Raw genomic sequence first — 12352 nt, forward strand, 5'->3', positions numbered from 1 at the left:
GACGAAACGCCGCCACAACACAAGAGTGGAAAAAACTACCCCGGAAGTGAGGAGGAAGGAGGGCGGTGCGGACAAAGACTGGCAGTGCGGGGCCGCCACCGGCGGGGGGCGCTGACGGACACACACTGTTATACCACTACACGGAATAATAATAATAATATTACTCATCATATGCTGTACATAATATATTATTGATTATTTTATGTTATATTTTTCTAAAGAGGTCACTTCATATCAAATTATAATAACATTATTATAAATTATAAAACTAAATATAAATACATTGTTAGCTGTACAACTGTATTTACTATGTCATCAAATTTTGGATGACATAGTGACACGGTATAGTATGACTTTTTTTTGTCAAATTTTGGCATTTAAATTTTTTCCCCAAAAACTGTAAAACGTTGAACGACATAGTATAGTATGACGTTTTTGTCAAATTTTGGACCAAATTTTTTGGGAAAAAAATTGTCAAATTTGGGACGACGTTGTACGTTTTTGTCAAATTTTGGACCAAAAACTTTTTCCCCCCTCAATTGTAAAATTTTGAAAGACATAGTATAGTATGACGTTTTTGTCAAATTTTGGACCAATTTTTTTTTTTTTTAAATGGTCAAGTTTGGGACGACATCGTATTGTTTAACGTTTTTGTAAAATTTTTGACCAAATTTGGGACGGCATATGTAATTTTTGTCAAATTTTGGACCAATTTTTTTTTTTTTTTTTTTTCCAAATTTGGGACGACATAGTATTGTACAACGTTTTTGTCAAATTTTGGACCAAAAACTTTTTCCAAATTTTTAAAAAAAAAAATTTAACGTGTCGTTTGACGTTTTTGTCAAATTTTGGACCAAAATTAGTTTTTCAAAAAAATTGTCACATTTTGGATAATGTAGTATGTAGGTTTTGTCAAATTTTGGACGCCATAGTTATTACAAATGGGATTTCTTTCAGTTTTTTCCCTTTGGTGGCCCTCAGTCCAATGTTGGCTTCCTATATTGGCCCTCAGGTATCAAAACTTTGAGAAGCCCTGCTCTACTATTACCACAACAACAACAATAATAATAATAATAATAGTAATAATTGACCATTTTCAAAGAGACGAAGAAGAAAGAAATCACATTCCATTCTGTGATTTTGATGCCTTGGATGTCTTTGATGGCTTTGGACCGCACAAGGAATATAAAACTGAGAGGAAGCAGTTTCTCCCGCAGACTTCAGATCAGAACTTTGAAACGTCGACATGGAGAAGAAGAGCTGCTTCGCAAACGTCTGGACGCAGGGGGGAACCCTGAAGACCACGGCGGAGAGGAAACCGGAGCATTCAAACTGGACCAAAATGAAGCTCCAGAAGAGGAGGATGCAGAAGAGGTCTTCACCTCGGACACCAGAGTCTCCTGAGGACCAGACGGCCGTTCCCCCACAGGGCAAAGGTCCACGTCCACGTCCAAGCGAGGACCGAGCCGTTGCGCCCACAGAGGAGCGTCCACGTCCACGCGAGCACTCTCCTCCGCAGAAGACGGTGCCCTCGGGGGAGGAGAACGTTCAGCAGAAGCTCAGAGAACCGGAGGAACGCGTTCAGGTTGAGAGGCAGAGGAGCGTCTGGTATCCTCACAGGTGGAGGACACCTCCAAAGTGAAAGCTGAACCTTCTGGGACGAGTCCAGATGCCAAAGGGAGAAGAAGGAAGTCCTCTGGAGTCTCTGGAGCTGAGCGAGGTGTTAGCAAGACACCGCGTGCTTGTTAATAATGGATTTACCGTTTCACGTCACTCCCGCTGTCGTAGGAAGACAGCGAATCAGAGTCTTTGTACATAGTTTCCATTGTTTATGTTTTGTTTTTGTATTGTAGTAAAGCAGGGGTTCTCAAAGTTTTGATACCCGAGGGCCAATTTAGGAACCCAACATTGGACTGAGGGCAAAAAAAAGGAAAAAAACAGAAATAAATCCCATTTGTAATCATTTCAATGACCAGATTGCAGTTCTACAGTTTAGCGTCAAGTAATATTTCGTCTATATAGTGTAATTTAAGCATTAATATAATAACGCTTTATAATTTACTGGGTAATTACCCAGTATTTGGCCATTGTTCTTACCTTCTAATAACAGGTTAATACCAAGTAACACATTTCTGTTACCATATATTTACTGGGTAAATAGCTAGTAATTGGGGGCTGTAGCTACCTGCTTATTACCAGCTTATAACACAATAATACACTAAAATTCACCATATAGAAACCAGGTAAATACCCAGTATTTTTGTTTACACTTATTGGTCTGTATCCAGTAATGTCCAATAAACAAACAAACAATAATAAACACCTGCAATATTGTAATAAGTCGAATGAACATGAATTATTAAACCTTCCCCAAACTGCAGAGGAAGAATCCTGCACTCACTCGACTATTTAACACGAGTATTAACGTATGTTTTATATTTTTTTGTTAATAGTGAAAACAAAAGACAAGAAAGAAGTAGTGAACCATTAATAGAATATTTTATTTAGAGGAACAAAACAACGCGAAGTTCACGTCCGATCGGTAAATCACACCCATGAGAGCGAGAGGGAACTTCCTCCTCAGGACCAGGAACGAACAAAGGGGAAGAAGAAAGCTGCAACACACGCACAGAAAAACAAACACAAAGCCACAATTATTACTTGTAGTCAAATGGGATATTTCAGGTGTTATGATGGTTGGATGAGGTAATAACGTGCAGCGAGACAGACGCTCGCCTTCAATGGGGACACGAGCAAAACCAGATCTACTACGTTACTTAGATTTTTTGTGTCTCTTTGTAAACGGCTCACTCTCCCACACCAAAATCCACAGAGGAAATCAGCAGCTTTACATCACAGGGACACAGGAGCTGCTGATCCACTGCTTCATACGTCAGTCGGTTCAAATGTGTCGTTTAGTGGCTTTTTTGCGTTTGAAATCCTTCTTTTCAGTGACACAAAGTGACCACACGAGGCAGCAGTAGACCAGCAGTTCCTGTGCTTTCACACACGCTAAAATCAGTGATCGTCCTCTATGGAGTTTGGTGCGGAAGAGTGAGTGGGTGGTTTACAAACTTCCCGTTTCCTGTTGGTAAATAACTGCCTAAGCTTTTTTTTCATGATTAAAACAAGGTTTCTGATCGTTCAAGCGTCTTAAATGTGAACATTTTATTTGTTCGTTCGCTCCACGTAGCAAAGAAATTAGTGCCGGCGAACGTTAGCGACGTCGTGTTTACGCGACTCCCAGTTGTTAAAATGAGTCTGTAAAGTGACGCTGAACTTTAAAAACAAAGGCACACGTACGCAGTGCACATAAATAGACCGATCCAGATCGACTGTAGGTGCTAAAAGGAGCTAATGCAGCTAACGGAGCTCACTGGTAAAGGGTGCCTAGACTCTGATATCCAATCCAAATGTCACTTTCTAAAAACAGAACATTGTCATTTTACCCATTAATTTAAAGACTCACGGTGGCTTCACTCGCCAGTAGGCCGAACGCTCTCAAAGACGCCGGCTTCCCTCATGGCGTTGAACTCTTTGACGGGGTCGTACTGCTTGTAGTACGCGGCGTAGGCCTTCGTCCTGGGGTCGATCACCACAAACTGAGGCAACAGAACACAACAACAACAACAACAACACGGTCAACGACTGTCGGGGAAACGGTTTAAAGCGAGGTGTAAACCTGGCGCGCGTGACGCTCACTTTGTACGCTATTGCGGTCGCGAGAGCCGCGACGAAGGCCATGGGCAGCTGAAACCTCAGGCGCTTGACCAGCATTCCCCTCATCAAAGGCTTTGGCAGAGACATGGTGGATTCACCTGTGAGAGGGGGAGAGAGACGACGGTCAAACGTGACATTCGATCTGTGGAGTCAAATCATTAATGTGCACAAACACTATGGTTTTATCTGCAGGTTAGCTCTTCTGTTAGCAACGTCCTATCTGGTTGTTGACCGGTCAATCTGATCGTTACCGCGATGGCTCATCCAGATCGACTTGATCCAGATTATGGATTTGGCTGCAATTGAGATTTAATCTGGGAACTCCTAGGTTTGGGCAAGATATGGATATTAAATCTACATCGTGACACGAGACAAGATATCACGATAAAGAAGCGTCTGGTTTTAAAGGCTGTTGCATTCATCATATTTATGAAACACAAAAAAAATATAAATTAAATATGATGTACATATTGATTCAATAAGTGACCTAATAACACTTCGTTCATTATAAGCCTAAATATTTGTCTTATATGAGAATTTACCCATATTTGACGTTGATGTTATTGTTTCTTTCACACGTAAATGTCCTTCATTTAACATTAAAAAGCCAAATAAATCAACAAATCAAGGCATTATTTGTATTTTAAAATCATGTCATATGGCTCATAAACAGTAGATATAGTAGTGTGTTGTCATTCTCACTCTTTGTGAACCACAAACCTCTCAGAAATGAACTTTTCACTAAGAAACAACCTGTGTGCAGCTTTAAATCAACATATATTATCTCACATTTGCATATTATTTATCCATCGTCTTGGTCATTATGTTCTCAAATATCGCATTTTGTCCACAAACACAGTAAAGTATTCACATTTAAGAACACACAAACCAATTACCACAACAGTACACAATTGTTGTTTCTATACAAGTCAAATGTGTATTTTTCTACTTTTTCGATGGCCCATTTTAAGTATTCAATATATTTAAAAGTTAATACATTATCTTTTATAACAATATTTACATATAACTGCAGTGCAGCATGGTGGTTCAATAACCAGTGAGTGAAGTTAATCAAACGTTTGTATGACAAGGGGAAAAAAAAGGAATATCAGCTAAATACATGAACTAAAAGAAAATAAACATCACTTATCGGCCGTTGACAACGGTCATAACAAAAAATATCGGTCGACCTCTAAATTCATAGAGAATAATTTAACTTAATTACGTGTTAAACGCCTCGTGTAACTCATGTAATTAACTACAGCTAGATGTAAATAAACTGTGGTCAATAAACGCTTATGAACAAGATTAAAAACATAACCTAGAATCATGAGCTAAGGGTCACATTAGCATCAAGTCACGCACCGGACACGTCCGTTACAAACCTCATTTATTTATATTTTACCATAAATTGCATTAAATATGACACGCAGTGGGAAATATTTAGAAAAACATCCACATTTAAGGTGAAAATTGAAGAATAATACACGCGTAATCATGGATGTCCGCATGAGATAACGTTAGCTAGCTGGGAAGAAGCTAACGGTAACTACCCGGTGACAAAAGCAAATAAAAGAGGCAAAATAAAGCGACAGCGGTGAAACATACGCGTTTCTATCGAGTTCACACACTTAGCAGATGATAATATGAATGAAACAGTGTGAGTTTGAGTGCGTTTAACTGGGTTTAGGAGGAGAAATACTCACGAGTTTTGACTCACGACCTTCACGTAAAGCGCTAACGTCTGAGCCGGAAGAACTGATGCTACGGGAGCCGCGCAGGGTCAGAGTGAAAAAGGCGAAGCGAGGGCAGAGCGGGTCAAACGGCGACGACTCGTCGACACACACGCACACAATGGCGTCAACGGCAACACAACTAAGGCAATTTATGACAAAAAGTTGACGTTTAATGACACAAAGACAACTTATAATCGCCATTTTCACCCTTTATTCAACACAAATATACTTGAAATGTGTGACATCACCTTTCCCATATGATTCTATTGATTTACAGCCCTAATATTTCACTTAATGTTACGATTTAATGTGTTCTCATTAAAAATAAAAATAATAATAATAATAATATAAACAAGCATATAAATATGAATTAAGCATGGAGGAAAAGAAAGAAAACAAACAATAAAAGAGTAATATAAGAGCTTATATTTCCCAGATTCAGGAATATAACTATTACAATTTTAGTTTCCTAAAATATGCATGCAATGTCTTATTATCTATCTATTTATTATTTATTTGCCGAATTATTTATTTAAATATGACCCTCTGGACTGCACGGAGGCACCTGCAAAACAAATATGTTGTAATTGCACAATCTGACCACACGATGGCGGTAAAACACCACTGAAGTGTCAAATATAAATTATTATCAAAATTCAGTTTGTTTTTGGAATTTGGCCACAGACTAAGATAAATATGAGCATATAAAATCTAATAACCTTTTTTTATTTTCTTTAAATAAACAAGATTAAACAAATATTTAAAATTGTGCACATACATTCAAAATAAGAGAAGTAATACAGTTAACTTTATTGACATGTTTTATTATAGAAAATACAACACAGCTTTGTTTATCTGACAAAAAAACAAACAAACCGCAGACTGTTTTATTGTGGAGAGGAAACGCTGTTGGACACATATTCAGTTACGACTTAAACATTCAACTGAAAACAACACACAGCGACACAGAAGGTGAACGTGTTCTGAATCTCACTCTGTTCTCGTCGATTAAGTGCATTTTCATCAAATAGTGAAGTTCAGACAAAAAAACAAAAGAAAACCTGCAGAGAAGCTGCAGAATTCATCAACACATACATAGACATAATGCTTTCCCTAAACCCTTTATCTTAAACTTAACCATCACAACTTAACCCTAAAACTAGGTCTTAACCCTGAAAAAGCAGTTTAAATTTGTGGGGTCCAGACAAAATGTCCCCACAAAGCTATAAACACAAGTACACACACACACACACACATACATTATTGCACTTGCTGCATACTGAGGACTGGGTTGCTGACAAAGTGAGGACCAGCACTTCCACTTTATAAATTAACACAATGACAAATATCTACTTCATGAATGACATCTATAAAGAACTACTGGTTGCAGTACCATAAAATGTCTGCAGGTGGAGCCCCAGAGCAAAAAGGACCAAAAAAAAATGTTGGTCCAAAATTTGACAAAAACGTCATACTATACTATGTCGACCAAAATTAAAAAAAAAATTTGACCAAAAATGTTTGGTCCAAAATTTAAAAAAAACGTCATACTATACTATGTCGACCAAAATTTAAAAAAAAATTTGACCAAAAACTTTTTGGTCCAAAATTTGACAAAAACACCATACTATATACTATGTCATCCAAAAGTTGAAAAAAAAATTAAAAAAATTTTTGGTCCAACATTTGACAAAAACTTCATCCTATACTATGTCGTCCCAAACATTTTGGGGGAAAAATTGAGTATAGCATGTTATAGAAACTTCAGGAAGTGATTTCAATGAAAACAAAGTGAGGACCGGCCAAAATGTCCTCACTCCGTAAAAATGACCTCACTTTGAGGGTTAAAAACCCTCACTGGTCCTCAGTATGCCGCAAGTACAAGAGCACACACACACACACACATATACAATATAAACAAACAAAACCATCCCACTTTTCACACTCTGGGACCAACTGCTTCACAAACCCCTGGCAACAAATAAAAGGGCCGTTTTCAGATGATAAAAATGTCAATTAAATGCAACCAAATTAAATAAAAACTTGCGTGTGTGTGTGTGTGTGTGTGAATCAGCCAAGACTCACAAACGCAAACAAGGAAACAAACAAGAAAACATGATTAAAGCCGTATTTCTGTGCTCCACAGTCTGGAAACGATAAAACCTTGATTGTGTTGTTGCGATGTCGTTGTGTCTGCTCACTGTCAGACACACACACACACACACACACTTCCTGCCTTCAGAAAAACAGTACGCAACGTCCATTTTAAATGTAATGTAAAATGTATTTTAAAAAGTCAGATTTAAATGTCCGTAATTATACTCGTAAAGCGAAAGAAGTGTTTCAAAAGTGAGTCGTACTGCTGTTTCCACGCTAAAGCTTCGGTTTGGTACCAAAATATCCAGCCTCAACTGTTCCATGCTTTGGCAGCCTTTTCTTGGGCTACCAGAGTAAACATGGTACAGTCAGGCTGGAGCTAAATGGCTCCACCCATTGGGTGACGGAAAGGCGTCACTACCTTGTGATCAGGGTGTAAATTAAAACCGATATAAAAGTCGCCCGCAGTCTATTCTCAAACATGCCGTGTTTCCATCACGGTACAGTTTGGAACGGTAAAGTCAGACTAGCCTGTGCTCGATGGCCATGTTAGCATGACACGTAGCATAATGTTGTACCAGTGAGCCGACATCGGACAACGACATTGCGCAAGGACACCGAACAACGACATCACGAAACGACATCGGACAACGATATTGGACACCGACATCAAACAAAGACACCGGACACTGATACCTGACAACGATACCGGACAAAGACACCGGACAACGGAATCGAACAACGACACCGGACAACGACATCGGCCAAAGACACCAGACAACGACATCGGACAACGACATCAGACAAAGACATCGGACAACGACACCGGACAAAGACATCGGACAACGTCATCGGACAACGACACCGGACAACGACATCGAACAACGACACCGGACAACGATATTGGACAACGACATCGGACAAAGACACCGGATAACGACACCGGATAACGGCATCGAATAACGACACTGGACAAAGACACCAGACAAAGACACCAGACAATCATACCGGACTACGACACCGGACAACGACATCGAACAACGACACCGGACAACGACATCGGACAACGACACCGGACAACGACATCGGCCAAAGACACCAGACAACGACATATGACAAAGACACCGGACAACGACATCAGACAAAGACATCGGACAACGTCATCGGACAACGACACCGGACAACGACATCGAACAACGACACCGGACAACGATATTGGACAACGACACCGGACAACGACATCGGCCAAAGACACCAGACAACGACATATGACAAAGACACCGGACAACGACATCAGACAAAGACATCGGACAACGACATCGAACAACGACACCGGACAACGATATTGGACAACGACATCGGACAAAGACACCGGATAACGACACCGGATAACGGCATCGAATAACGACACTGGACAAAGACACCAGACAAAGACACCAGACAATCATACCGGACTACGACACCGGACAACGACATCGAACAACGACACCGGACAACGTCATCGGACAACGACACCGGACAACGACATCGAACAACGACACCGGACAACGATATTGGACAACGACATCGGACAAAGACACCGGATAACGACACCGGATAACGGCATCGAATAACGACACCAGACAAAGACACCAGACAATCATACCGGACTACGACACCGGACAACGACATCGAACAACGACACCGGACAACGACATCGAACAACGACACCGGACAACGACATCAGACAACAATGACAAATTACGTGGTAAACAAATAATATCACATTGTTTCTGTTCAGAAACAGAGGCAGAATAATAACAACAACACAAGTCATGCACTGCAGCTTTCAAAGAAGAGCTCGTTGTCTTTTCTCGTCCAAACTTGTTTTCATCACTTTATCCAACCATCGGGCTGTTTCTGGAGGACTGGTTGTGTCGTTGCGTTCGCAACAGCAGGAGAATGTCCAAATATCCAGTTTGATGATGGGGAGGAGCCTGGTCCGAAACACTGGTGATGACCTATCGTGGAATGTACCATTTCCTCTCATTCCCCGATGTCAGTTGGGATTGGCTCCAGTTCCCCCCGTGACCCTCAGAAGAAAAATGATCAGCGGCGTGGACTTCTGCCAGTGGATCTGTATCAGATGGTCGAAAAGTCTCGGAATCTCCCACGAACGACCTTAGAACCCTGGATTTGTGCCGTTTACAAACACTTTTGTTGACTTGCACTCGGTGTCACAGTCGGACGAGTTTCCCTTTTTTTTTAACACAGATCGTTCTGTTGGAAAACCCAACATTTCCAGGAAAGACTGGCCCTGTGACGCCTCTTGGACAACCTGGTTGCCTTTGAGCACACGATGGTTGCCTGCAGATCTGGGTGGATCATGTGGATTGTACCATTATGGCAAGGCCTCTCAGGGTCTGGTAAAGCCTGCTTTCTACCACAGTAGATCTTAGCGATGTAGCTGTAAGTTCAGAGACGTTTCAAAAGCGTTTGGGCACCCGAGGCGAGAAGGTCCTGGGGGCCTCGATTCCGCCCCACAATTGAAAGCATAGGCGGATAAATTGGCTGTTTATGTATGAACAGTTTACACAGAACAGCCTTTGTTAGCATTTCCACAATGGTTTTCTGTTCATTTATGATGAAAATCAGAAGATTGGTTCGGTCAGATGAGCTCACAATGACATGAGAACATCCAAAATCCCCAAATTTGACTTAGAATTCTGGTTCTAAGTTTGTCTTTCGTGGACATTTGCGTCCTCAGACCCAGCCCCCTGGACCGTTTCAAGAAAACACATCCAGAATTAACTGTTTTCATGGCCCCCCCCCCCCCCTCAGCTTGGGCCCCCTGTTTGACCACCCCTGCAGCAAGGCCCCGTAGGACTGTACCATCAACACAGTGGACGTCAGGGCCGAAGTGGGTCACGTGATCGGCGAGGTCTTTGCTTTGGAGGAGTGCCGGGAGCCGCAGGGTTGTACCATCGTGAGGGCGAAGGGTGTTTTTTTTTTATCACGAAGGCGGACGGAGGGGTGCTGCTAGAAGTCGTAGGGCCGTACCATCATGGAGGTGGAGCGCAGCGAGTAGCTGGGGCCCCTGAAGTGGTGCCACTTGATGCCGTTGAGTTTGCGGATGTTGTGGCCGACGTTGTAGTAGATACCGTTGAGGTTGGAGAAACCGCAGGCGTCGAACCACCAACCTGATGAAGAGCGAGAGATATCGTTAGCTAGCTGGGCAAAGCTAACTGCTAACTACCGGGTGACAAAAGCAAATAAAAGAAAACGCAGAAAAGACTAAGACAATAAGTTCCGGGGAGGGAAAGTGTCGCGAAGAGTCGATCAGACGCTGCAGTGTTAGCTAACGGAGGATTCTACAAAGTTAGCTAGCGGGTTAGCTACCATGTTTGTTTGTTTTTGACTGGGGAAACACCTCAACCTCGCGGTTAGCTGGATTAAGTCCTTGCTGAAATTGAGCTAACTATTAATCTCAGCTAATCTGCGTCTTTCAACACCACAATGCTACAAAATGATAAACAAGTAAGGTTCACTACAAACAATAATGGCTAATGCGTGTCGTAGCGATATAGCACAAAGAAGAAATCAGCGCGTTCACCCGGGTTTAGTGTTTCCAATAACGCTGACAACGATGAATAATGAAGCTGTAATTTTACCTTAATCTGGTCAACAATATGTTTAATTTGGGATTAAACGGCGAGAGCTAACGTGGTAATTCATGCTAATGACCGTGAGTTTCTGTAATCTACAGAGCTCAGATACCGCTGGAGTCTTTTCCTCAGAGATCTCAGGGTTTTTCTGGAACCATTAACGTAAATCGACGGCGGCCGAGAAAAGTTAAAGGTCTGTTTTTCTTGGCGCCGACACAAGGCGAAGGAGGCGGAGCCTCAGCGAAGGTGAGAGAGACAGATGTAGCTTGCCGGGTGGGGGCGGGGCTAAAGCGTTTACCTCCGGTGAGCATCATGGCACATTTGCAGTGGTCGCAGTTGTCGTTGTCCTGGTCTCTGGTGCTGAAGCCGATGCCGTGCACGGCGAGGCTGCTCTGCCTCGCCACCGTGCCGCTGTAGCCTCGCAGAAACAACCTGAAGGAGGACGGAGACAATTTGACACTTTGGTGTGGGAGAGTGAGCGGTTTTATAAAGTGACACAAAAATGTCCGTTTATAGCCAGAAAAGCAGCAATAAACAAAGAAGTAAAGTTGTTAAAGTGACCTCACCTGTACTGCTGCTTCTCATTGGCCAGAGTGAAGCGGTCGTAGTGGGAGTGGGCGGAGTCTCCCTCCCAGTCTCTAAGCTCCACCCTCATGGAGTATTGACCCTGAGCCGTCAGCAGGTGCAGAGCTTCATTACCCAACCAGTGCTCACCCAACACATCACCAAAGCCCTGAGGAGGAGGAGGAAGAGGAGGAAGAACAGGGTGAGTGTGATCCACAGATCTTAGTCTGACCTTTGACCTCTAGGCTCCGCCCTCTCAGGAGACAAACCCACCATCTTGTATTCCCTCCAGCTCCTCTGAAAGTCCACGGTGCCGTTGAAGCGTCGCTGGAAAACCGTCCAACCGCCGCGACTCGTCTCCATGTCGCAGTAAACCTTCAGGACACGAGGAGAGAGGAAGGGTCTTAACTTTAGAATTCAACAACGACAACAACAACAACAACAACAACAACTCTGATGTTCTCACCTGCACAGCTTCACTTCTGTTGCCGATGTAGATGTGATACAGACCACTGACGGACTGACCGGCCTTGTAGGCGTCAGCGCAGTCTCTCCACCTGTTGTTCCCAGGAGGGGGCGCTACACACACAC

The 12352-nt window shown here is 42.3% G+C and overlaps 2 protein-coding genes across 2 annotated transcripts in view; both read right to left on the reverse strand.

Annotated features, from left to right (window-relative positions):
• Positions 1–2482: 2482 nt before the first annotated feature.
• Positions 2483–5501, reverse strand: cox6c (cytochrome c oxidase subunit 6C). Its single transcript, XM_083908177.1, has 4 exons — positions 5427–5501; positions 3703–3818; positions 3470–3602; positions 2483–2615 (listed from the first exon to the last, which is right to left on the reverse strand). Exons 2-3 carry the CDS (start codon positions 3805–3807, stop codon positions 3477–3479), a joined length of 231 nt encoding a protein of 76 aa, XP_083764303.1. The 5' UTR covers positions 3808–3818; positions 5427–5501; the 3' UTR covers positions 2483–2615; positions 3470–3476.
• A 5070-nt stretch (positions 5502–10571) lies between these two features.
• The window catches only part of angpt4 (angiopoietin 4), a gene marked incomplete at both ends in the record, with an annotated part of 33436 nt that continues 31655 nt past the window's right edge, over positions 10572–12352 (reverse strand). The window contains 5 exons of the mRNA XM_083907922.1: positions 10572–10732; positions 11496–11629; positions 11764–11930; positions 12035–12136; positions 12228–12340. Of these exons, the coding sequence (XP_083764048.1) occupies positions 10572–10732; positions 11496–11629; positions 11764–11930; positions 12035–12136; positions 12228–12340 (677 nt within the window). The remainder of the gene's footprint in view (positions 10733–11495; positions 11630–11763; positions 11931–12034; positions 12137–12227; positions 12341–12352) is intronic.

Source organism: Microchirus variegatus, assembly GCF_963457635.1.
Source record: "Microchirus variegatus genome assembly, chromosome: 21".
In the NCBI taxonomy this organism is placed as follows: domain Eukaryota; kingdom Metazoa; phylum Chordata; class Actinopteri; order Pleuronectiformes; family Soleidae; genus Microchirus; species Microchirus variegatus.